At 44.0% G+C, this 25,656-nt stretch overlaps 1 protein-coding gene across 1 annotated transcript in view; it reads left to right on the forward strand.

Moving 5' to 3' along the window:
- The window catches only part of LOC140487248 (protein polyglycylase TTLL10-like), a 41,246-nt gene that overhangs the window by 11,000 nt on the left and 4,590 nt on the right, over positions 1-25,656 (forward strand). The window contains exons 4-8 of the mRNA XM_072586875.1: positions 3,641-3,729; positions 11,259-11,430; positions 19,475-19,646; positions 21,906-22,046; positions 24,350-24,466. Coding sequence (XP_072442976.1) covers positions 3,641-3,729; positions 11,259-11,430; positions 19,475-19,646; positions 21,906-22,046; positions 24,350-24,466 — 691 coding nt within the window. The remainder of the gene's footprint in view (positions 1-3,640; positions 3,730-11,258; positions 11,431-19,474; positions 19,647-21,905; positions 22,047-24,349; positions 24,467-25,656) is intronic.

Below are 25,656 nucleotides of genomic sequence, written 5' to 3' on the forward strand. Positions count from 1 at the left end.
AATCTGTAACCAATGGGACTCCACAGGGATCAGTGTGGGGACCACAACTGTTTACAGTATATATTAATAACTTGCAGCAAGGAAGTAAATGTAGTGTAGCCACATTTACATGTGACATAGAAATAGTTAAATAGGCAAATTTTGAGAGGGATGGAAATAGTTTATCGAGAGAACTACCAGATTAAGTAAGTGGGGAAAAATGTTGGCAAATGGAAATCAATATGGGAAGATGTGAAGTTGTTCATTTTGGAAAGGAGAACAAAAAATGGATTATTTAAATGGAGAAAAAATGCAGAAATCTGTTGGGAATTGGGTGATTGTGCATGGAGTAGAGAAAGCTAACACACAGGTGCAACACATAATTGGGAATGCTAATGGAAATTTGGCCCTTATTTCAAGGGGCTTGGAGTATAAGGGTAGGGAAGTCTTGCTGCAACTGTACAAGGTGCTGGGGAGACCACATCTGGACTGCTGTGAGCAGTTTTAGTCCCCTTATTAAAGGAAAGATATCATTTCATTGGAGGCAGCTTAAGGGAAGGCTCACTAAGATAATTCCTGGTATGGTTGGATTGTGTTATGAGTAGAGTAAACAGATTGGGACTGTACTCAGAAGAATGAGAGGTGATCTAAAAAAATAGAATTCTTAAGGGGCTTGGGAGGGTAAATGCTGAGAGGGTGTTTCCCCTAAAGGGCAAGTTTAAAAACCAGACAGCATTTTCTCAGTATAAAGAGGCACCAATTTAAGACTGAAATGGGGATGAATTTCTTCTCTCAGAGAGTTGTGAATCTTTAGGACTTCTTGCCACAGACAACTGTAGGAGCTGAGTCCTTGTGTACACTTAAGGCTGTGGAAGATTCTTGATCAGAAAATGAATGACGAAGCAGACTTTAATGGCCAAGTGCCCTAATCCTATTCCTATTTTTTATGGTATTATTGGACTTTCATTCCATGGGACATCACCAGACTTGCAAGCTCAGCTGGCTCTCTCCTCCTGCTATTGAAAAAGACATTATCCCAAACCACTTCCAGTGGGGACAATTGAATTGCTCAAATCCATGTCACGATTGCCATCTAACAAGCTGACATTGACACATACTTGTCAAGTACTGACACCAGCCTATAGATTTACTTAGATTTTCTTCCTCTGGATCACTACACCCAATTCATTTCAATCTCTTTTGCCCCAGCCTAGGTGACATCCCACCTTTGAAAGTCCTCCATAAACGTACTTTAATAGATTTTCTTTGGTTCACTGTGTCTTCCTAATTGGTGGTGTTCATTCCAAAGCTGCTCTGGTGGGGCCTACATTGAGAATGCAAAATATGTGTTTCATAAAGTCATTGATGATTACAACGTAGAAGATGGTCATTCAGCCAACAAAGGTCAGACTGCATCGTTTCCATTTTCCACTACTTGGCTCATCACCCTGGAAGATATTGCAATGCAAGCATTGCATACATGTTACATACGCTTTCTAACTCAACTACCCTTTCAGATAATGAGTTCCAGAACCCCACTTGCCTCAGGATAAGAAAAACCTTCTCAACTCTCCTCTTAGCCTTCTATTTCATACTTTAAGTCTGTGCCCCTGGTTATTGACCCTTGTACTATTGGAAAAAACTGCTTTCCTAGGGTGGCACAGTGGCTCAGTGGCTCAGTGGTTAGCGCTGCTGCCTCACAGTGCCAGGGACCTGGGTTTGATTTCAGCCTTGGGCAACTGTCTGTGTGGAGTTTGCACATTCTCCCCATGTCTGCATGGGTTTCCTCCCACAGTCCAAGGATGTGCAAGTTAGGTGAATTGACCATGCTAAATTGCCCATAATGTCCAGGGATGTGTAAGTTAGGTGCATTAGTTAGGGGTAAACATAGAGTAATAGGGAATGAATTTGGGTAAAATACTCTTTGGAGGGTCAGTGTGGTCTTGTTTCCACACTGTAGGGATTCTATGATTCCTATGCATCATATCTATTCCCCTCACAATTAGATTAGATTCCCTACAGTGTAGAAACAGGCCCTTTTGTCCAACTAGTCCACATCGACCCTCCGAAGAGTAACCCACCCAGATCCATTTCCCTCTGACTAATGTGCCTAACACTATGAGCAATTTAGCATAGCCAATTCACCTGGCCTGCTCATCTTTTGGACTGTGGGAGGAAACCGAAGCACCCGGAGTAAATCCATGCAGACTCAGGGAGAATGTGCAAACTCCACACAGACAGTCACCCGAGGCTAGACTTGAACCTGGAACCGTGAGGCAGCAGTGCTGACCACTGAGCCACTGTGCCGCCTCTTGAATACACCTTTATCAAGCCCCTCACAAGCTTCACTGCTCCAAGGTAAACACCCCCACCTACCTAACCTTTCCTTATAGCTCAGACCCTCTAGCTTGGGACGTATCCTGGTAGACCTCCTCTGTGCTCCCTCTGTCTTGCCAGTCTCAATTGTCTCATAGTCACATGCTCTGCAGGCATCCATAATTGGTCTTGTGTCAGAGTCCTTCATTGGCGGGGTTTTACTCCGTGTGATGCTAAGGAACCTATGGGGCTAATACCAGTGATAGATGGCACAATTGCTTTTTTTTCTTGCATGTTTCATTGGCACAGATTGTGGTTGGTACTGCAGTGGACAAGTGGAGTCTCAGCCTGATGGCCAAGTTGATGGTGTTGAAGTCATGGAAAGGCTGATGCTGATTTACTCATTCTTGAGTGGTAATTGATCTCTGTATCTCCCTAAAGGAGATTTCTACCATTTGGCCCCTTTATTTTAACCTTGATTGACTGCTCCCGCTTACCCTCCCACACCCACACAAAGGACACCAACCTTCTTCCATCTTCATTCCTCAATGCCCTTCGAAACTCCCTCTTCCATGTCTGCTTGCCCCTGACCACACTTCACACCCACACAATCTCATTACTGACTAACCCTTGCCAACCTTCAGCCTTCATGTGTGTTACTATTCTCTTGCTCTCCTCCCTTGCACCATTGGGTCAAACAAGGAACTCCGCTGTTGCACAAAGAAAATGGGTGCACCTTATTTCTAAACGATTGTGAACTGGGTGCCATGAGATTCCCATGTTCCACTGACTTCACACTCATTAGCTAGTTCCTGCTGATGTGTATTGATGGAATGCAGACACATTACAAACCCATCACAGGACAATGTGTGAAGCAGTATGTCACAAATGGACTGCTGACTTCATCTCTGCATCTCAATTTTGGGAAATGGTAATCTCACGTTCCATGTAAGTCAGCAAACCATGTAGGCTACTCTTCTAGGGTACTCAAAAACACACACACACTCTCATCTCACACCATCATTTGCTAAGAACTGGAATGATATCATGTCAACAATAAATCACCAACTTGAACAAATCATATTTGTATGGCCAACAAAAGTCCAATTAACTGATCCCTATATTTCGTGCCAAATTTGACAGCCCCTATGGATGTGTAGAACAAAGGCAGTTGCAGTAAGAAGTGTTATATGTGATATCAAACCTAGTTTACAACTAATACTTTGTGAGCAGGGAATAACTCTAATTTTTCATTACACCATCCAACTGTCCTTTAGGTTCTAATGAGTTTTTACTAGTTGCTTGTCTGCATTCTGTGACTTCCTCTCTTTCTTGTTTTACGCAGCAAGTCCATAAGACTGGATGACTTTTTCCCTCAGTCATTCCGCATTGATCAGCAAAGTGATCGCCAAGCCTTTTTTGATGCTTTCAGAGGTAATGTCTTTCTTTCCCTCCAATTTTGCTTTCCCTTCTTTTCCTCCACGTTTGGAGTTGCCTAATGAACTTATGTTCCAGTTTGAACATCGCACAATCTATTTGGTACAGTCCTATTTAATAAGGTTTGAAGAGATATCATTTGTTTTTATGCTGTTCTTTTCAAATATGTACATGTGTGTGTGTTATGCTGTTCTTTTCAAATGTGTGTGTGTGTGTGTGTCAATTTCAATTAAATTTAATGTGTGTACAGCATACTATTTTCCATGTTTTACAGGCCAGAGACACAGCAGCTGCATTTTCCTGACTGTAGTTGGTGGATATGATCTGACAGTTTAAGTCTCCCCATCTTGCTTTTCTTGGGTGTAGGTGTGACTGGACACTGACAGGTCCACAGGTAGCTCCCCTGCAGACCCATTCTGGGACTGGTGAAGGGTCAGACCTATTGTTGTCCCCCATATTTCCAGCTTCGCATCACTTTGCAATCTTTCCTCCGATACAAGAGGGGCTGACCCTGTCTTTGAGTTTCCCCAGCGAAGGAAAACATCTTTCACATCAACTCAGTCAAGTTGTGAATTGCGTAGGCTTCAATTAAATCATCTCCCATTCCTCTAACCTCCACAGGATATAAGGCCAGAGTACTGAAACTCATCTTGTGAGATGGTTCTACCATTTCCAGGGATGGGTCTAGTGAATATTCATTGCTTTCCCTTGCTGACAAGGATGCCTTTTTCAAACAAGAAGCCCAAATCTGTACCCAATATTCCATCCGTAATCCGACTAATTCCCTTTTTAGTCATCAGATTCTTTCATTCTTGTTCTCCGCGGCTTTGTAACTATGCAGACAATTTACCTTCCCAATTGCTTGCTCTACCTGCTTGTTTTAATCTTCTGGGACTCTTGCACAACCCGGTTCCTCAGAATATAAGTATCTTTCAGACCCAAAAGAAAATTGACTTGTAAAAATTTTCCTACTAATGTGGATGTCTTTGCTCCATGACTTTGAATGCACAATACCAACCCATTGCCTTAATTATTGATGTTAATTGTGAACAAGCCAATCATATGGATTAACCAGGAAACCCTGTAGTTGTGTTGCCATAGTCTTACCAGACCATAGGGCTGCTCGTTCATTAGAGAGAAGCGACTGGGGATGATTTAACCTCAGGGCCACCAGACCTCAGGCAAGGGAAGAGGTTGAGAAGGAGAATTCTTCATGGTAACCTCAAACCGTTGATGGGAACTGAACCTACACTGTTGGCATTACACTGCTCTGTAAACCAACAATCCAGCTAACTGAGCTAAACCAACTCCTTACTGGGAAACCCATTGCCTCCTGAAGAGCAGACATGCAGTGTTAAGGTCTGATCATGACATGAAATCCAGATAAGACCTCCATAAGGCCATTAGAGAGGCCAAGAGGCAATACTGGACTAAGTTAGAGATCCAAACTAGCCACACAGACACTCACTGTCTGTGGCAAGGCACGATATAAAATGAAGCAGAACAGATTATAGGACAGAAATACATCCCTCCCTGAGACACTCAATCCAGTTTATGGTCAGTTTGAACAGAAGATCAGTGATACAATGTCACTTATCCTGACAGCCTCAGATGCACCTGTTTCCTCAGTCACTGCCACAGATGTCAGATCAGCCTTCTTCAGAATAAACCCATGGGAAGAAACTGGCCCAGATGGAGACCCCAGCCGTGTACTCAGACCCTATGTGGACCAGCTGGTGGGAGTATTTCCTCACACCTTTAACCTGTCCTTGCCACAGTCTGAAATCCCGACTTGCTTCAAAAAGTCGGATTAACCAGGAAACCCTATTGTTGTGCCAATGTTGTGTCAAGTTTCCATCCAGTGACTCCATTTACACTTCTCAATGCAAAAGAAAACACATGCAGTGTACCTCAATGACTACCACTCCACGACTCTAACTTCTATAATTATGAAGAGCTTTGAGATGTTAGTCATGGCTCGTATCAACTCTAGCCTCCCAACCTTGATTCCTTGCAATTAGCCTACTAGTACATCAGGTTCCCAGCAGATATCACCTCCCTAGCCCTACACGCATCCCTGGAACATTGGATTAGTAAGGATACCTACATCAGGCTTCTACTTACTGACGACAGCTCTGCCTTCAGCACTAATATCACAACCACACTCATATCCAAAGTCTCGGCTTCCTCTCCACCCTCTGCAATTGGATCCTCGACTTCATGGCCCACAGACCACAGTTAATGAAGATAGGCAACAGCATCTCCTCCACAACAACTCTCAACACTGGTGCTGCAAGGATAGATACTCAGCCCCTTACTGTACTCCCTGCACACTCATAACTGTGTGGCTAAATTTCATCTACAAGTTCACTGATGACACCACCATTGTAAGCCGGATATCGAACAGTGAGAAGATTACAGGAAAGAGATAGAGTGCTTGGTGGTGTGGTGTAATGATAATAATCTCTCCCTCAACGACAGCAAAACTAAAGAACTAATCATTGACTTCAGGAAGCAAGGAGGAGGGCACGCCCCTGTCTACATCAATGGAGCTGATGTGGAGATGGTCAAGAACTTCACGTTCCCAGGAGTGACAATTGCCAACAATCTGTCCTGGACCACCCATGTTGATGTGATGGTCAGGAAGGAGGATAAGGAATTTCATTATGTCCATAAGGACACTCACCAACTTTTACAGATGCACCACAGAAAACATTCTATCTGGGTGCATTATGGCTTGATACAACAACTGCTCTGCCCAGGACTGTAAGAAAACACAGAGTTGTGAACACAGCTCAGTCCATTACACAAGCCAAGTTTCCATCCAGTGACTCCATTTACACTTCTCACTGACTCAGAGAGGTGGCTAACATCATCAAAGATCCCTCCCAGCCAATCATAAACTCTTTGAACACTTCTGTCAGGCAGAAGATACAAAAGCTTAAACACATGTACCAACATGTTCAAGAAAAGCTTCTTCCCCACTCTTATTAGACTCCTGAACAGACCTCTCAAATTTCAAATATAATCTTGTTCTTGCTTCTTGTGCACCTTCTTTGCAACTATAACTTTGGATATCTTGCTCTGTTCAATCACCCTATGAGCTTGGTATGGAATGATCTGCCTGTACTGCTCACAAAACAAAAGTTTACTGAGGTACTGTTATGAAGTTGTGGGTGTAGTGCACCTTTAAGAGAGTTGAAAAGCTAGCAAGGACCTAGAGAAGCACAGAGAGTCTGGAACAAGGAACAATGTAACATTTGGTTGAAACTGCTAGAGTAACTGGGTTGCCATGAGACAAATACAAATTAAAATTCAGCCAATCAGTTTAAATTACACATCAAAAGCGTAGCATTGGAAAAACACAGAGGTCAGGCAGCATCCGAGGAGCAGGAGAGTCAACATTTTGGACACAAGCCCTTCATCAGGAATCTTGATTTCCATTCCTGATGAAGGGCTTATGCTCAAAATGTCAATTCTCCTGCTCCTTGGATGCTGCCAGATCTTCTGTGTTTTTCCAGCACCATACTCTCGACTCTGACCTTCAGCATCTGCAGTCCTCACTTTCTCATAGTTTAAATTATGCGCCAAGATACCAAACTCCAATCAAGTTTGAATTTAGTATTTTGATAGTATTAAAACCAATGAAATGATCCGATGTTTTGGGGTATAAATATCAAACGTTTTGAACAGTTAGCCAGAGCAACAACAACAAGAGAGACTGCTTGCAGAAGCATCTGCTTTCTTAAAGGTTCCTTTATTTATCAAAGACCTGGGAAGCAGAATCCCTAAGAAGAAGAAAAGAAGACAGAGGAAAATCTATAGAAGGCACTCAGCAAAGCTGACTGGTTTTGAAACGTGATTGTATTTTTTTGGGTTTCGTGATCAGGATTTTTTATCGGACCAGTATTGTAGAGGGGAAAGTAAAAGATAGGTTTAGAGAAAGGAGTTGTTAATAGTTGTTAGTTAATTATTTGCTGTTAGAATTTTAAAAATGTTGTTAATTTTTACTTTAAATAGTGAATTTTGCGATAGTTCTTTGCTTCTCGAATTTTAACAGATTACAGCACGGGGTGAATCTTTTCTGTCTTGTTGGGTTAAATTAACAGAAGGGTTTACCCAGTGTCCTAACAGTACACATGACAATAATTAATCAAATCAAACCTTGCTAATTGCCAAAATAATAAATCATTCACATGCCATTACCCTTTGTCCTTTGCCACACTCTTCACAACAACGATGATTCTGAATAAACACTATATTCTGAATAAGCACTATTGGGTGCTTCTCTCTGTTGAAATGGTGCAATGCTTTTTGACTGCTTGGATGCATCCATAATCACCAGCATTTGCTGATTATCTCTGGAGACGTTTTGTCTGTATATTGCCATTGACACAGACATCACAAATAATTCGAATATGGAGTATGCCATAAACCAAAATCATTCCTACCTACAAACAATTTAATATCCAAATGGCTAGTTCTCCCCGTATGTCATGTGATCTAACCTTACCTTCTAGTCTACCACACAGAACTTTGTCAAATATCTTACTGAAGTCCATATGGACAATGTCCACTACTCTGCCCTCATTAATCCTCTTTGCTACTTCTTCAAAAATTTCAATCAAGTTAGTGAAATATGACTTCCCATACAAAAATAAGCCATGTTAACTATCCCTAATCAATCCTTGCCTTTCAAAATGCATGTTAATCCTGTCCCTTAGAATCCCCTCCAATACCTTACTCACCACTGAAGTCAGGCTCACCAGTTTTTAGGTCCTTAGATTTTCCTTATCACCTTTCTTAAATAATAGCGCCAAATAAGCCAACCTCAAATTTTCTGGCAACTCACCTGTGTTACAAATACCTCAGCAAGGAGCCCAGCAATCACTTCCCTAGCTTCCCACAGAGTTCTCTGTACACCTGATCAGGTCCCAGGGATTTATCCATCTTTATGTGTTTAATACATTAAGCACCTTCTCCTCTGTAATATGGTCACTTTTCAAGATCTCACTATTTATTTCCCCAAGTTCCCTAGCTTCCATATCCTTCTCCACAGTAAATAATGATGCAAAATATTAATTTAGTATCTTCCCCATCTCCTGCGGTTCCACACATAGAGAGCCTTGCTGATCTTTAAGGGTGGCTTTGCTTATGTTATACTGTCACAGATGCAACAATCAATTTGTGCAGAGTAACATCTCACACGCAGTAATGTGACAATGACTAGATTATCTGTTTTTGTGATATTGTTTGAGGGTACTGGTCATGACACTCAGCAGAACTTCCCTGTGCGTCTTCAAAGCAGCATCATGGGTGTATTATGTCCACCAGAGAGAGCAAATGGGGCCTTGTTTTAGCATCTGCTCTAAAAGAATAAACCGTGATTTTTTGCAAGATTAAAGTGGTGCTGGAAATGCACAGCAGGTTAGGCAGCATCCGAAGAACAGGAAAATCGATGTTTCGGGCAGGAACCCTTCATCAGGAATTGATTCCTGATGAAGGGCTCCTGCCCGAAACATTGATTTTCCTGCTCTTCGGATGCTGCCTAACCTGCTGTGCATTTCCAGCACCACTTTAATCTTGCAAAAAGTCACAGTTCATTCTTTTAGAGCAGATGCTAAAACAAGGCCCCATTTGCTTGATTCTTGATGAAGGGCTCCTGCCCAAAACATTGGTTTTCCTGTTCCTCAGATGCTGCCTAATCTGCTGTGCATTTCCAGCACCTCTCTAATCTTGACTCTAATCTCCAGCATCTGCAGTCCTCACTTTTGCCCTGTGACTTTTTTCATCCCAGTGCCTACATTAACAACCCTCCCTGGGAAAATCAGGATCACCAAGGTCAGTTTTAGATCCTCTCCAGAGTTGTCAACAAACTCAGTGTAAATTGTGCACTGGATTTGGTCTTTGTGCCTTGAGATGTCATAGAGCAATGTGCTTATTCATTGGCCAAAAAGCAGATCTTGCAACAAAAATCTTTAAATTTGTACTTGACTATTGCTTGCCTTTTATACCAGTAGGAGAGAGGCACTGAGAATCAAGCTTCATGGGGTGTAATACATAGTCCAAAGGTGTCCCTTTGTTAAGGATCCTTTATCTATTGTCTTGGCTTTGGCTGCCCTGAGGAATAAATTGTTCCAGTTTTGATATCTTTGATTGAGAGCAAGCAGATTGACTTCTCCCCCATTTCCTCCAGCTCCCATCTCTAATCATCTCTTGCAATGCACCGCCCCCTGTGTCTTAACCAAGCCTAAACATGTTCAAATGAAGCTAAAATGCCTGCTAAACCCCTTAACCTGACCCAGGTGATTAGTTATTTGACTGCTCACGGCGAATATGATTAAAGGAAAACAGTGCTTCCAGCCTCTGGCGACTGTCTCTGTGGTGTTTCTGTGGGTTTCCTTTGGATGCTCCGGTTTCCTCCCACAGCCCAAGGATGTGCAAGTTAGGTGCAGAGGACATGCTAAATTGCCAATAGTGTCCAGGTGTGTGTAGGTTGGGTGCATTAGTCAGGGGAAATGTAGAATAATAGGGGTAGGGGAATGGGTCTGGGTGGGATACTCTTTGGAGGGTTCATGTGGACTTGTTCGGCCAAATAGCCTGTTGCCATGCTGTAAGGAATCTATGATAGCAAGCTAAATCATGATCAAATGAATCTTTGAATGACTTGTTGACAATGGGGATGGAAATGCATGAGTTCTATGGAATTTAATGGGGAAAGTGTAGGGTGATTCACTTTGGAAGGAATAACAGGAATGTAGGTCACTGGGCTAATGGTAAGATTCTTGGTAGTGTAAATGAACAGAGAGATCTCGTTGTCCATATGCATAGATTCCTGAAAGTTGCCATCCAGGTTGATAGGGCTGTTCAGAAGGCATACTTTGTGTTAACTTTTATTGGTAGAGGGATCGAGTTTCGGATCGAGGTAATGCTGCAGCTTTACAGCTCTGGTGAGGCCACACTTGGAGTATTGCATGCAGTTCTGGTCACTGCATTGTAGGAAGGATGTGAAAGCTTTGGAAATGTTTCAGAGGAGATTTACTAGGATGTTGTCTGATATGGGGGGAAGGTCTTACGAGGAAAGGCTGAGGGATTGAGGCTGTTTTCCTAAAAGAGAAGAAGGTTGAGAGGTGACTTAATTGCGACATACAAGATAATCAGAGGATTAGATGGGGTGGACAATGAGAGCCTTTTACCTCAGATGGTGATAGCTAGCACAAGGTGGGGGAGGCGTAGCTTTAAATTGAGGGGTGATAGATATAGGACAGATGTCAGAGGTACTTTCTTTACTCAGAGGGTAGTAGGGGCATGGAAAGCACTGCCTGCAACAGTAGTAGACTCACCAACTTTAAGGGTATTTAACTGGTCATTGGATAGGATATGGACTAAAATGGAATAGTGTAGGTTAGATGGGCTTCAACTTGGTTTTGCGGCTCGGCACAACATTGAGGGCTGAAGGGCCTCTACTGCGCTGTAATGTCCTATGTTCTACATATCTGTCTTCTCTTTTTCACCCTTTGACACAGATGGGCAGATTTGGATTTGTAAACCTTCCAATTTACAAGAGGGTCGAGGGATCTTCCTCCTGAAGTCTCGGGAAGACCTTGCTGTATTCCGTGCAAAAGTGGAAAGTGTGGAAGATAACCCAATGATTAAAACATCTCACTATAATTCCATCATTCGCAGAGTGGTGCAAAGGTGACTGAGAACAATCAGAGTAAAGAAAAGGAATCGTAATGTCTTCACTTATAATGTATTACAACATATTAGTTTGCTCTGTACGTCAACCTTTTGTTACAAAATTTCTAGCTGAAAAATGTATTGCTGGAAAAGCGCAGCAGGTCAGGCAACATCCAAGGAGCAGGAGAATCGACGTTTCGGGCATGAGCCCTTCTTCAGGAATGAGGAAGGTGTGCCAGGCAGGCTAAGATAAAAGGTAGGGAGGAGGGACTTGGGGGAGAGGCGTTGGAAATGCGATAGGTGGAAGGAGGTTAAGGTGAGGGTGATAGGCCGGAGAGGGGGTGGGGGCGGAGAGGTCGGGAAGAAGATTGCAGGTCAAGAAGGCGGTGCTGAGTCCGAGGGTTGGGACTGAGATAAGGTGGTGGGAGTGGAAATGAGGAAGCTGGAGAAATCTGCATTCATCCATTGTGGTTAGAGGGTTCCTAGGCAGAAGATGAGGCGCTCTTCCTCCAGGCATCATGTTGCCATGAACTGGTGATGGAGGAGGCCAAGGAACTGCATGTCCTTGGCGGATTGGGAGGGGGAGTTAAAGTGTTCAGCCACGGGTCAGTTGGGTTGGTTGGTGCAGGTGTCCCAGAGGTGTTCTCTGAAATGTTCTGCAAGTAGGCGGCCTGTCTCTCCAATGTAGAGGAGGCCACATCTGGTGCAGCTGATGCAGTAAATGATGTGTGTGGAGGTGCAGGTGAATTTGTGATAGATATGGAAGGATCCCTTAGGGCCTTGGAGGGAAGTGAGGGGGGAGGTGTGGGCGCAAGTTTTGCATTTCTTGCAGTTGCAGGGGAAGGTGCCAGGAGTGGAGGTTGGGATGGTGGGGGTGTGGACCTGACAAGGGAGTCGCGGAGGGAGTGGTCTTTCCGGAATGCTGATAGAGGAGGGGAGGGAAATATATCCTTGGTGGTGGGGTCTGTTTGGAGGTGGCAGAAATGATGAAGGATGATACAATGTATCTGGAGGTTGGTGGGGCGGTAGGTGAGAACCAGTGGGATTCTGTCCTGGTGGCGATTGGAGGGGCGGGGTTCAAGGGTGGAGGAGCGGGAAGTGGAGGAGATGTGGTGGAGAGCATCATTAACCACGTCTGAGGGGAAATTGTGGTCTTTGAAGAAGGAGGCCATCTGGGTTGTTCGGTATTGGAATTGGTCCTCCTGGGAGCAGATGCGGTGGAGGCGTAGGAATTGGGAATATGGGATGACATCTTTACAGGGGCAGGGTGGGAGGAGGTGTAATCTCGGTAGCTGTGGGAGTTGGTCAGTTTATAGTAAATGTCCGTGTTGAGTGGTTCGCCCGAGATAGAAATGGAGAGGTCTAGGAAGGGGAGGGAGGAGTCTGAGAAGGTCCAGGTAAATTTGATGTCGGGGTGGAAGGTGTCAGTAAAGTGGATGAACCATGCGGGTGCCCATGACTACTCCTTTGGTTTGGAGAAAGTGGGAGGATTGGAAAGAGAAGTTGTTCAGAGTGAGGACCAGTTCAGTCAGTCGAAGGAGGGTGTCAGTGGAAGGGTACTGGTTGGTTTGGCGGGAAAGGAAGAAGCGGAGGGCTTTGAGGCCTTCGTGATGGGGGATGGAGGTGTACAGGGACTGGATGTCCATAGTGAAGATAAGGCGTTGGGGGCCGGGGAAGTGAAAATCATGGAGGAGGTGGAGGGCATGGGTGGTGTCCCAAACGTAGGTGGGGAGTTCTTGGACTAAGGGGGACAGGACCGTGTCGAGGTATGCAGAGATGTGTTCGGTGGTGCAGGAGCAGGCTGAGACAATGGGTCGGCCGGGGCAGTCAGGTTTGTGGATTTTGGGCAGGAGGTAGAAACAGGTGGTGTGGGGTTGTGGGACTATGAGGTTGGAGGCAGTGGATGGGAGATCCCCTGAGGTGATGAGGTTATGGATGGTCTGGGAGATGATGGTTTGGTGATGGGAGGTGGGGTCATGGTCGAGGGGGCAGTAGGAGGAGGTATCTGCGAGCTGGCGTTTAGCCTCAGCAGTATAAAGATCGGCATGCCAAGCTACTACCGCGCCTCCCTTGTCTGCTGGTTTGATAGTGAGGTTGGGGTTGGAACGGAGGGAGTGGAGGGCTGCACATTCTGAGGGTGAGAGGTTGGAGTGGGTAAGAGGGGTGGACAGGTTGAGGCAGTTAATGTTGCGGCGGCAGTTAGCTATGAAGAGATCGAGGATGGGTAAGAAGCCAGCACAGAGTGTCCAGGTGGATGGGGTGTGTTGGAGGTGGGAGAAGGGGTCGTCAGAGGGTGGGCGCGAATCCTGGTTGAAGAAGTACGCACCGAGGTGAAGGCAGCGGAAGAATTGTTCGATGTCTTGCCGCGTGTTGAACTCGTTAATGCGGGAGCGTAGGGGAATGAAGGTGAGGCCTCTGCTGAGGACTGATCTTTCATCCTCAGAGAGGGGGAGTTCTGGAGGGATGGTGAAAATATGGCAGGGCTGGGAGCTAGAACCTGGTGTGGGGCTGGAGCTGGGAGTGGAGGTGGGGTTAGGCATGGGGACGGAGTTGGGCGTGGGCTTGGAGATTGGTGCAGGGGCGGGGATCAGCACGGGGGCGGAGATCAGCGTGGACATGGAGATCAGCGTGGAGGTGGAGATGCATGCGGCATGGTCGTTGTGCAGGTGAGTGAGGGGCGGAAATAGATGCGGCGACGGCAACTCCGGGGGTGGAAGTGACTGCGGCAACGGCAGAAATGGTGTTGTTCCCGGTGGCTGTGGACCCCCACGGAGGCCACGAATCTGTCGGCGATGGTCTTCCTGGCAATCGTGGAGGCGGTTGTCTGGGCGGCGATTGCGAAGGCTGCATGGTCGGTGGGGGCGGAAGTGATGTCATGGTTCGCGGCTGCTGCAGCGGCTACATGGTTAATGGCGCCTAAGCAGTTCTGAAGGCCGATGGAAGATACTAGAACAGTTGAGGAATCCGGAGTGTGGGGGTAAGTACATGAAAGTTTATGGTACTTACTGTCATTAATTTCCGATATGGTTAGGAAAAACTGTTTGGTTAGTGTATGGATTCTTCTGTGGATGAAGAACAGTAGAGGTCCTTTGCAAGTCTGTGAGAGTATTGTCCTGAGCTGGGGTAGGGCTAATTGCAGGGAATGTGGGTAGCGGCGCATGGCTGCAAGTGTGGAGCGGAGGATCCGGAGGGAGGTCTGTTGCTGGAGGTTTAGGATTTGTTGTAGGTACTGGTTGTCCTGGTTGGGTCCAAATTTTGTTGGTCTGAACGTAGTCCAGAGTCCATGTGGGGTCAGTCGGTTCCGTAGGCAGGTGCGAGGAAGGAGATGTGGCTATGGTAGCGAGTCTGTTTGAGGACATGGCTGAAGAGCTTCAGGGCAGAGGAGATGACCTGGGGGGTGCAGTGAGAGAGAGACTCACTGAAATCCTTGTAGAGGGAGGAAGAGAGCTTCTTCAAGGAAGGCATCCTTACAAGAGGATTCACAGTAAGTTAAAATCAACTAGGAGAAAGTGAGGACTGCAGATGCTGGTGATCAGAGCTGAAAAATGTGTTGCTGGAAAAGCGCAGCAGGTCAGGTAGCATCCAAGGAGCAGGAGAATCGACGTTTCGGGCATAAGCCCTTCTTCAGGAATGAGGAGGGTGTGCCAAGCAGGCTAAGATAAAAGGTAGGGAGGAGGGACTTGGGGGAGGGGCGTTGGGAATGCGATAGAAGGAGGTTAAGGTGAGGGTGATAGGCCGGAGAGGGAGTGGGGGCGGAAAGGTCGGGAAGACGATTGCAGATCAAGAAATTGCAGATCTACAAAATTTCATTACGTAAACTACCCATCGACTGAAACATACCTCCAACTTCCTTGTGAAGACATTGGATGATAAATTGGGCAGATAGCACCTCAGAGCTCCAGAATAGTGTCCACCTGTGGGGAAAAATGCACTGGATGTCAAAGCATTGTTGGTGCCAGCAGACTCATGGTAACCTGCCACTGGGAGGATGCAGGTAGTTTATGCCATCAGTTAATGTGCAATTCTATTTGAACACCAAAAGTACCAACCAATGTCCTCTCTTAAACTTGATGAACATATTTTCAGGGCTATTTGTAGAGATTACCAAGTATTTACCTGACTGACAGATAATATGAAGGAGAAAGTTGGAATGACAACAGCGGTTGGAGAAATGCTATCTCCTGGGAGAAGAATGCTCCATGGAGGCACTACAACTCCCCTGGGTCTCTGAGGCATCAATCCTAATCATCTGTTAGACTTAGGGTGTAGGTTTGTTCGCTGAGCTGTAGGCTTGATATCCAGACGTTTCATTACCTGGCTAGGTAACATCATCAGTGGCGACCTCCAAGTGAAGCGAAGCTGTTGTCTCCTGCTTTCTATTTATATCTTTCTCCTGGATGAGGTTCCTAGGGTTTATGGTGATGTCATTTCCTGTTCGTTTTCTGAGGGGTTGATAGATGACATCTAGATCTATGTGTTTGTTTATGACATTGTGGTTGGAGTGCCAGGCCTCTAGGAATTCTCTGGCATGTCTTTGCTTAACCTGTTCCAAGATAGATGTGTTGTCCCTGTCGAAATGGTGTTTTTTTCATCCGTCTGTAGGGCTACGAGGGAGAGAGGGTCATGTCTTTTTGTGGCTAGCTGGCGTTTGTGTATCCTGGTGGCTAACTTTCTTCCTGTTTGTCCTACGTAGTGTTTGTGGCAGTCCTTGCATGGAATTTTGTAGATGACGTTGGTTTTGTCCATGGGTTGTACTGGGTCTTTTAAGTTTATTAGTTTTTGTTTGAGAGTGTTGGTGGGTTTGTGTGCTACTAGGATTCTGAGTGGTCTTAGTAGTCTGGCTGTCATTTCTGAAACTTCTTTGATGTATGGTAAGGTGGTTAGGGTTTCTGGCTGTGTTTGGTCTGCTTGTCGTGGTTTGTTCCTGAGGAATCTGCGCACTAAAAAAAAATACAGTGCTCAGATTCCTCAGGAACAAACCACGACAAGCAGACCAAACACAGCCAGAAACCCTAACCACCTTACCATACATCAAAGAAGTTTCAGAAATGACAGCCAGACTACTAAGACCACTCAGAATCCTAGTAGCACACAAACCCACCAACACTCTCAAACAAAAACTAATAAACTTAAAAGACCCAGTACAACCCATGGACAAAACCAACGTCATCTACAAAATTCCATGCAAGGACTGCCACAAACACTACATAGGACAAACAGGAAGAAAGTTAGCCACCAGGATACACAAACGCCAGCTAGCCACAAAAAGACACGACCCTCTCTCCCTTGTAGCCCTACACACGGATAAAAAAACCCCATCATTTCGACTGGGACAACACATCTATCCTGGGACAGGCTAAGCAAAGACATGCCAGAAAATTCCTAGAGGCCTGGCACTCCAACCACAACGTCATAAACAAACAGATAGATCTAGATGCCATCTGTCAACCCCTCAGAAAACGAACAGGAAATGACATCACCACAAACCCCAGGAACCCTATCCAGGAGAAAGATATAAATAGAAAGCAGGAGACAACAGCTTCGCTTCACTTGGAGATCGCCACTGATGATGTTACCTAGCCAGGTAATGAAACATCTGGATATCAAGCCTACAGCTCAACGAGCAAACCTACACCCTAAACGTCAACCTGAGCTACAAACCTTCACAAACCTTGCATCTGTTAGACTGCTGTGGGCTGCTCTACCACCAATGAGCTTTAGCAGTATGAGCTTCCGCTGCCTCAGTCAGAATCTGGGTAGCTGCTGCTTGAGCTACAATGAAAGGTGCAACATGGACTATCAGAGACTGCATCATGGATGGATCCATAAATATTTAAATGGAGTTGTTCTGCATTTCCAAACTCTGAGCCACGTTGGTTCTGGTCTTTTAGACATTGATAAAAGTAAAATACTGCAGATGTTGGAAGAATGCAAGTAAAATGCAAAGGATTGGAAGGATGTAATGCGTCAGGCAACAAAAACAGAGTACATTTCATGTCAAACATAGTTGTTGTTCAGAATGGAAGGAAGTTCCAAACGTGATCAGTTTTAATGCTGTTGAAAGTTAGAGGGGGTGGAGGCGGAGGAAGAATGAAAGGGAAGATGTGGATGGGTGTAGAGGGTGGCAGAGATTGAATGACAAAGATATGACAGAATAAAAGGTAAAAAGAATGTAGGTGTTGTGGTAAAGGAACAAAGCATTTGTCCAGAGTGGGTCTTAATTTGCAGAATGATGAACAACACTTCCTGAAAGCAGAAACATGAATATAAAGGTCAGGCTGGCACATTACAGAGAAAAAGACAATCAAAATGGGGTATAGAGTTCATGATCTGAAATTACTGAACTTGATGTTGAATTGGGAAGCTGGACAATGCTGAAAAATGAAGTTCTGTCCCTTGAACTTTAACCATTGGAAGCATTGGGTCATATTTGCAGAATGAGTAGAGGAGACTACAAAATGTTGCCCTACTCTTCATTTGGACTCCTCACAAAAGATTTAAATGTGAGTAGCAAATACAAAATACTAAAATGAAAAAGTGCAAGCTATTCTGGTTGGATTCCCAATGTACGAGGCATTCAGTTGTGCCATACCCATTAAAGTTCTCACCTTGGCCCTCTGCTGTGAATCTGTGTGTTTGTTTTATTCACCCAAGGGATGTGATTGTCACTAGCTGGCCAGAAGTTATGGCCCATCTCTCATTTTCCATAAGAAAGTGGTTGTGAGCTGCCTTCTTGAACCACTGCAGTCCATGTTCTGTATCACAATGCTCTTTGAGGCGAAATTCCAGGATTTTGACTTATTGACACTGAAGGAACAGCAATATATTTCCAGTCAGGATGGTCAGTAGCTTTGAAGGGAACTTGCAGGTGGTGGTGTTCCCAGGTATTTGCTGCCCCTGTCCTTCTAGATGGAAGTGGTTGTAAGTTTGGAAGATGTTGGCTGAGGTTCTTTGGTGAACTTCTACAGTGTATCTTGTAAATAGTACACACTGCTGCAACTAAGCATCAGTGATGAAGGGAGTAGATGTTTGTGGATGTGGTCTCAATCAATGTCCTGGGTAGTGTCAAGATTGTTGAATGTTGTTGGAGTTACATCCATCCGATGGGGAGTATTCCAGCATATTCCTGACTTGTGCCTTATAGATGGTGGCCAGGTTTTGGGGAGTCAAGAGGTGTTTTACTCACCACAACATTCCTAGCTTCTGACCTGCTCTTGTAACTGCTGTGTTTATGTAGTGAATCCAGTTGAGTTTATGGTTGATGGTAACCATAAGTTATTAATAATTGGATTTAGTGATGGTAACACCATTGAATGTCATGGGGCGGTGGTTTATTTGGCTCTAGTCATTGCCTGGTATTTGTATGACATGAATTACATGCCTTTTGTTTAATCAAGTGTGAATATTGTCCAAATGTTGTTGCATTTGAAAATGGCCTGCTTCAGTAATTGAGGAGCAGCGAATGTTGCTGAACATTGTGCAGTCATCAACGAGAATCCCTACTTCTGACTTTATGATGACAGGAAGGCGATTGATGACAGGAACTCCTGCAGAGATTAGATACCTCACAGTGTGATTAGATTCCCTACAGTGTGGAAACAGGCCCTTTGGCCCAACCAGTCCACACCGACCCTCCAAAGAGTAACCCACCCAGACACATTTCCCTCTAACTAATGCACTTAACACTATGGGCAATTTAACGTGGCCAATTCACCTGACATGTACATCTTTGTACAGTGGGAGGAAACCAGATCACCAAGAGGAAACCCACACAGACAGTTGCTCAAGGCTGGAATTGAACCTGGGACCCTGGTGCTGTGAGGCAGCAATGCTAACCACTGAGCCACCCTGCCACCCCGGTAGAGATTCCCTACAGTGTGGAAACGTCCCTTCGGCACGTGACTCCATAGTAACGTGGAAAGTCATCATTTGCCCCAGTGCCAACCATACCCGCACAAAATCAAAGGCAGGAATCTTAAAAGTGTCTTTAAATTTAACTCAGATATGAAACATCTGTCCATGGAATTGTCTTTAAAAAAGTCTGTGCATTTCATCCAAACAGATACATTGTCAGGCCTTTACTCCTGGAAGGTAGGAAGTTTGATGTTCGCTCATACTTCTTAGTCGCCTGCACCGCGCCTTTTATGGCTTTCTTTCACCATGGTTATGCCAGATCAACGTGCAACACATATGATCCATTCTCCGATGATCTAACAAGTCACCTGACAAATCAGGTAAATTGAATACAATGGAAAATACACTCACCCTCCCTCCTCCTCCTCCTTCCATGGAACTCAGGAGGAAAAAAATACACATTGTCGTACCAACTTCTTATTTAATGTAAGTTACTTAAAAAGAAACAAATTAATTTTATTATTTTCCATTGAATGGGAAGATTTAAATTAATGCAGGAACCTAGCCTCTTCCATGTATAAAAATAAAAATATGGGGCATTTGCTGTGACAACATCATCATCAATCAGCACTCAATTGCCAACCAATCAACATTCATTTCTCATGTGGCATAAATTGTTGTCCCCTTTCAAATTTTGGCATTCTTGCACTTGTCCTGATGAATGCAGGTCAAAAGCTTCAATGATATGTCTCATTTTTCAGCAATACTCAACTTCTGTATGAACAGATGGTCTAACTGAGGTGTTTAAAATGATTTAATGATTAGCTATGATCAAGGCTGACATGGTGGCTCAGTGGTTAACACTGCTGCCTTGAAGTGCCAGGGACCCAGATTCGATTCCAGTTTCAGATGACTGTCTGCATGGAGTTTGCATGTTCTCCCTGCGTCTGCGTGGGTTTTCTCCCACAGTCCAAAGATATGCAGGTCAGGTGAATTGGCCATGCTAAATTACCCATAGTGTTAGGGGAATGGGTCTGGGTGGGTCACTCTTGGAGGGTTGGTGTGGACTTGTTGGGCCAAAGGGCCTGTTTCCACACTGTAGGGAATTTAATAATTTCTCTGTTGCAAGAATCCAGAACAGAAATTTTACAATTACAGGGAGGTATTTTGGATGTGAAATTAATAAGCAATCTCTTACACAAATGGTTGCAGGCATCTAGTCTTCTCCCAAGAAAGCTGTCAAACTGGGTCAGTTAGAATTTTCAAGACTGAGATTAGTAGATTTTTGTGACATAACATTGTCAAAGGATCAAGGGTGAGGAATTGGAGACTTTAGTGTAATCTAGCCATGACCTAATTGAATGCTGGACAGGTTTGAGCAACTGAATGATCTCCTATTGTTTCATTGATGATCACATTTCAATCGCCATGTAGCTTTGAAATATGATCAATAAATGCAAATTGTTGCTGTTTTGTTGAAGGTGCAAAATGGTGGGTTTGTAAATTAGGTACAGACCAGCCCACTGCCAGTTTAGTTTGTTTTTGAACCCATGTGATGCCAACAAAATGGGCACCATGCATATATCAATATTTACTCTGATGGGTATGAAAGTTTAGGTGGAAATATCCCTTCCTGTTTGATACTAAGGGTTCATGATCAAGGCATACCAAGGTTTTGCATGCTGCAGGGCACTGTGCAGATTGAACACTGCTCAGACATTGAATGACCGACTTCTGATTCCTCCTGAATTTGCAAGGCCTGCTAATTCTGTGATCCATATCTACCAGAATTTCTGTTTATCTATGGGCCAGTTTCCTCATTTCCCCTTCCCCCACCTCACCCCAGTTCCAAACTTCCAGCTCAGCACCGTCCCCATGACTTGTCCTACCTGCCTATCTTCCTTTCCACTTCTCGACTCCACCCTCCTCTCTGACCTATCACCTTCATTCCCACCCCCATTCATCCATTGTAGTCTTTGCTACCCTCCCCCACCCTCCTCTCTGACCTATCACCTCCATCCCCACCCCCATTCATCCATTGTAGTCTTTGCTACTCTCCCCCTCCCTCCTCTCTGACCTATCACCTCCATCCCCACCCCCATTCACCTATTGTACTCTATGCTACTTTCTCCCCAACCCCACCCTCCTCTCATTTATCTCTCCACCCTTTAGGCACTCTGCCTCTATTCCTGATGAAGGGCTTTTGCCCGAAATGTTGATTTTCCTGCTCCTCGGTTGCTGCCTGAACTGCTGTGCTTTTCCAGCGCCACTCCAATCCAGAATCTGGTTTCCAGCATCTGCAGTCATTGTTTTTACCCTGTTTATCTATGGGGCCCTTGTATTAAAAGTGTTTCTGATATGTGTCCTATTCTCAAGAAGAAAGATGTAACTTCAGTTAGTTCATTTGGTTGGATGGTATGTTTGCAATGCCGAATGACACCAATACAGGTTCAATTCCTGTACTGGCTGAGGTCATTTTAATCTCACCTGAGGCATGGTGACCCTAAGGTAAAACTCATCACCATTTATCTCTCTCTCTCTCTTTAATATGAGAATTGGACTATGATGACTTCACCTCATCTCTAATGAGATGGAGTTTTATTCCAATAATTGCAACTTTGCACTTTCTTAACCTATAGTTCATACAGCGAAAGAACCCTTTGTACAACGGAATGAAAGAGGAAACTATCTGGTCTATGGAACGATTAAATAAGTATATTAATGAGAAATATATGAAAGAAAAACATCTCCCAAAGGACTGGGTCTTCACTGTTTTTGCAGTAAGTATGTACTCAAATTTTTCACACAATCTCTAACTAACAAAATTCAGTCATGACACCATCATAGGCGTTAGAACAGTATAGCACAGGAACTGACCCTTTGGCTCACAAATTAGGTACTCAGGCCTAGTGATTAGAACTGGCAGATATCACCGAGTAACAATTTGAAAGCCAAGTGCTTCAAGAATCAAATTCCTTACAATGGCAGTCACAACATAGAATATTTTACAACTGAAATTTATTAGATGTACATGCGGCTGAATCTCAGGAAATAGGCTGTTATAGAGTCACAGAGATGTACAGCATGGAAACAGACCCTTTGGTTCAACTTGTCCATGTCGACCAGATATCCTAAATTAATCTAGTCCCATTTTCCAGCACTTGATATATGCCAAACCCTTCTTATTCATATATCCATCCAGATGCCTTTTAAATGTTGTAATTGTACCAATCTCCGCCACTTCCTCTGACATTTCATTCCACGTGCACACCACCCTCAGTAAAAATGTTGCCCTTTAAGTCCCTTATAAATTTTTCCTCTCTCACCTTAAACCTATATCCTCTAGTTCTGGACTCCCCCATTCCAGGGAAAATACTTTGTCTATTTACCCAAACCATGCCCCTCATGATTTTATAAACCTGTATGAGGTCACCCCTCAGCCTCCGATGCTCATGGAAAACAACCCCAGCCTGTTCAGTGTCCCTCCTTATAGCTCGAACCCTCCAACCTTGACAACATCTTGGTAAATCTTTTCTAAACCCTTTCAAGTTTCACAACATCCTTCTGATATGAGGGAGGCCAGAATTATACACAATATTCCAAAAGTGGCTTAAGTCCTGTACATCTCTGATTTAATCATGTCACCAAGGTTGCAAACAATTCAGTTCAACCTTTGGAATAGAATCTGAGGATGTGGGATGGAACAAATAGATCAATGAGGAGCGTCTGGTGCTGGAAAAGCGCAGCAGGTCAGGCAGCATCCAAGGAGCAGGAGAATCGACGGTTTCGGGCAAAAGCCCCTCATCAGGAAGGGGGATGGAGGGCTTTTGCCTGAAACGTCGATTCTCCTGCTCCTTGGATGCTGCCTGACCTGCTGTGCTTTTCCAGCACCACGTTCTTGACTCTAATCTCCAGCATCTGTAGTCCTCACTTTCAATTAATGGTCAATTAATGGATTTTTTTTTTGCCTGCATTATGTTTATTGTTTTCTTTGACTTCAAAAATCTGCTTGTTTCAAGTTTAGTTTCCTCTCTTACTTATTGTGTATTTTTCTGTGGCTGAGATTGTTAAGATGTGGGCAGTCGACTCCCAGACGTCATCTCTACATGCTCCATGGAAAATCTTTCCACTCTGTTCAGTGCTCTTTCTGAAATTATCAAATCAAACCATACAAAAAGAGGCCATTCAATAAGGCTCTGAGTATGTAGTTCAAACTACATACCTGCATTTCTAAATGATATGATAGATGTCTAGATTAGGGATGTTTGTATTGGGAAATGGGAGATTATGGTAGGTTCCTCCATCTGTCCCAACAATTGTTTAACCCAGACAAGACAGTTCTCAATTGATTAGCAACTGAGTTGATCATTGGTAATCTTGCCATGTTTACTCAATAAAAAAACATGCAGGAATATCTTTTAACTTGCTTTTTGTAGATAAACATGGCATTTGGAAATGTTTACCTAATTGTAAAGGATGAATCTGGAACCAATCTTTGCATATCTTTATATTTATTTGCAGTGTTACACATTACAAGCACATGATACCTAATCCAATAATTATTGTATTAGTCTGTGTCATTTGTAATGGTCAAAATCAATCCCCAGTTAATGCCTACCACCAAAAGATTTCTGATGAAGGGCTTTTGCCTGAAACGTCATTTTTCCTGCTCCTCGGATGCTGCCTGACCTGCTGTGCTTTTCCAGCACCACTCTAATCTTGACACGTAACACCCAAATACAACGAAACACGTTGAATATAAAATTAACATATTCCCTTATTTAAATAACTAACAGCTAATATGCATAACTATGGTTTGTAAACAAAATAAATCTAAAACCTCAAAAAAGCATTGTTTTGAAAGAAGTCGCTCCCCTATGTTCCAATACACTTCTTTTTGTAAAAGAATGAAGAGAAGCAATTTGAACTGCAATTGTAATAATATGATGATGGAAGAGTCCCAGCAGGTCAGATAGCACCTGTAGCGAATAGGAAACTGTCGCCAACATATTGCAGCAAATGTTTCTTTGCAGTTGGTACATTGGTTCACAAAGTGATTGAAAACTTTCATGTTTTCTTTCAGAAGAGGATGCAGGAAATCATGACAATATGCTTCAATACTGCCAGGAGTAAACTGGATCCTAAACTGGGCTGCTTTGACCTCATGGGCTGTGACTTTATTATTGATCAAAATTTCAAGGTTATTGTAATTTTTACTTTCTTCTATTATGAATGATAGTGAATTATCAGTTTACATGGAGCTATAGGTAGGAAGGTTACTAAATTTGGGCTCATAAATTTCCCTGTCTGAACCACCTCACAACTGGGCGGCACGGTGGCACAGTGGTTAGCACTGCTGCCTCACAGTGCCGGAGACCCGGGTTCAATTCCCGCCTCAGGCGACTGACTGTGTGGAGTTTGCACGTTCTCCCCGTGTCTGCGTGGGTTTCCTCCGGGTGCTCCGGTTTCCTCCCACAGTCCAAAGATGTGCAGGTTAGGTGAATTGGCCATGCTAAAATTGCCCGTAGTGTTAGGTAAGGGGTAGATGTAGATGTAGGGGTATGGGTTGGTTGCGCTTCGGCGGGGCGGTGTGGACTTGTTGGGCCGAAGGGCCTGTTTCCACACTGTAAGTAATCTAATAGAGAAATGAATATTTTGGCAATATATTATAAATGGTGTATGAAAGAGAAGTGGAATCCTGGGGTTGAATCACAGTACTTTCTCTGTATCAGAGAGTTGCAAGTTTGTCCTAACATCAGGGAATACAGTACATAATTAAAGCCAGAATCGTTGTGCTATCCAGAGAGACCGCTGCATGGTTGAAGGTACTGTCTTTTGAATGGGATGTTAAACTGAAGCCCTTTTCTGCCCTCTCCAGTGGATATAAAATATTAAATGGCACTATCCAAAGTAGAGTGGGGTAGTTTTCTTGATATCCTCACTCCCTCAATCAATATCCAAAACATATATGATCAGGATTCAATATATGGATGTACCTACTAGAGAAGGTCCAAAACATGACCTACTCTTGGGAAATAAGGCAGGGCAGGTGACTGAGGTGTCAGTGGGAGAGCACTTTGGGGCCAGCAACCATAATTCTATTAGTTTTAAAATAGTGATGGGAAAGGATAGACCAGATCTAAAAGTTAAAGTTCTAAATTGGAGAAAGGCTAATTTTGATGGTATTAGGCAAAAACTTTCAAAAACTGATTGGGGGCAGATGTTCACAGGTAAAAGGAATGGCTGAAAAATGGAAGCCTTCAGAAATGAGATAATGAGAGTCCAGAGACAGTATTTCCTGTTAGGGTGAAAGGAAAGCCTGGTAGGTGTCTGGAATGCTGGATAAGTAAAGAAATTGAAGTTTAGATTAAGAAAAATAAGGAAGCATAT

Source organism: Chiloscyllium punctatum, chromosome 16 (assembly GCF_047496795.1).
Source record: "Chiloscyllium punctatum isolate Juve2018m chromosome 16, sChiPun1.3, whole genome shotgun sequence".
In the NCBI taxonomy this organism is placed as follows: domain Eukaryota; kingdom Metazoa; phylum Chordata; class Chondrichthyes; order Orectolobiformes; family Hemiscylliidae; genus Chiloscyllium; species Chiloscyllium punctatum.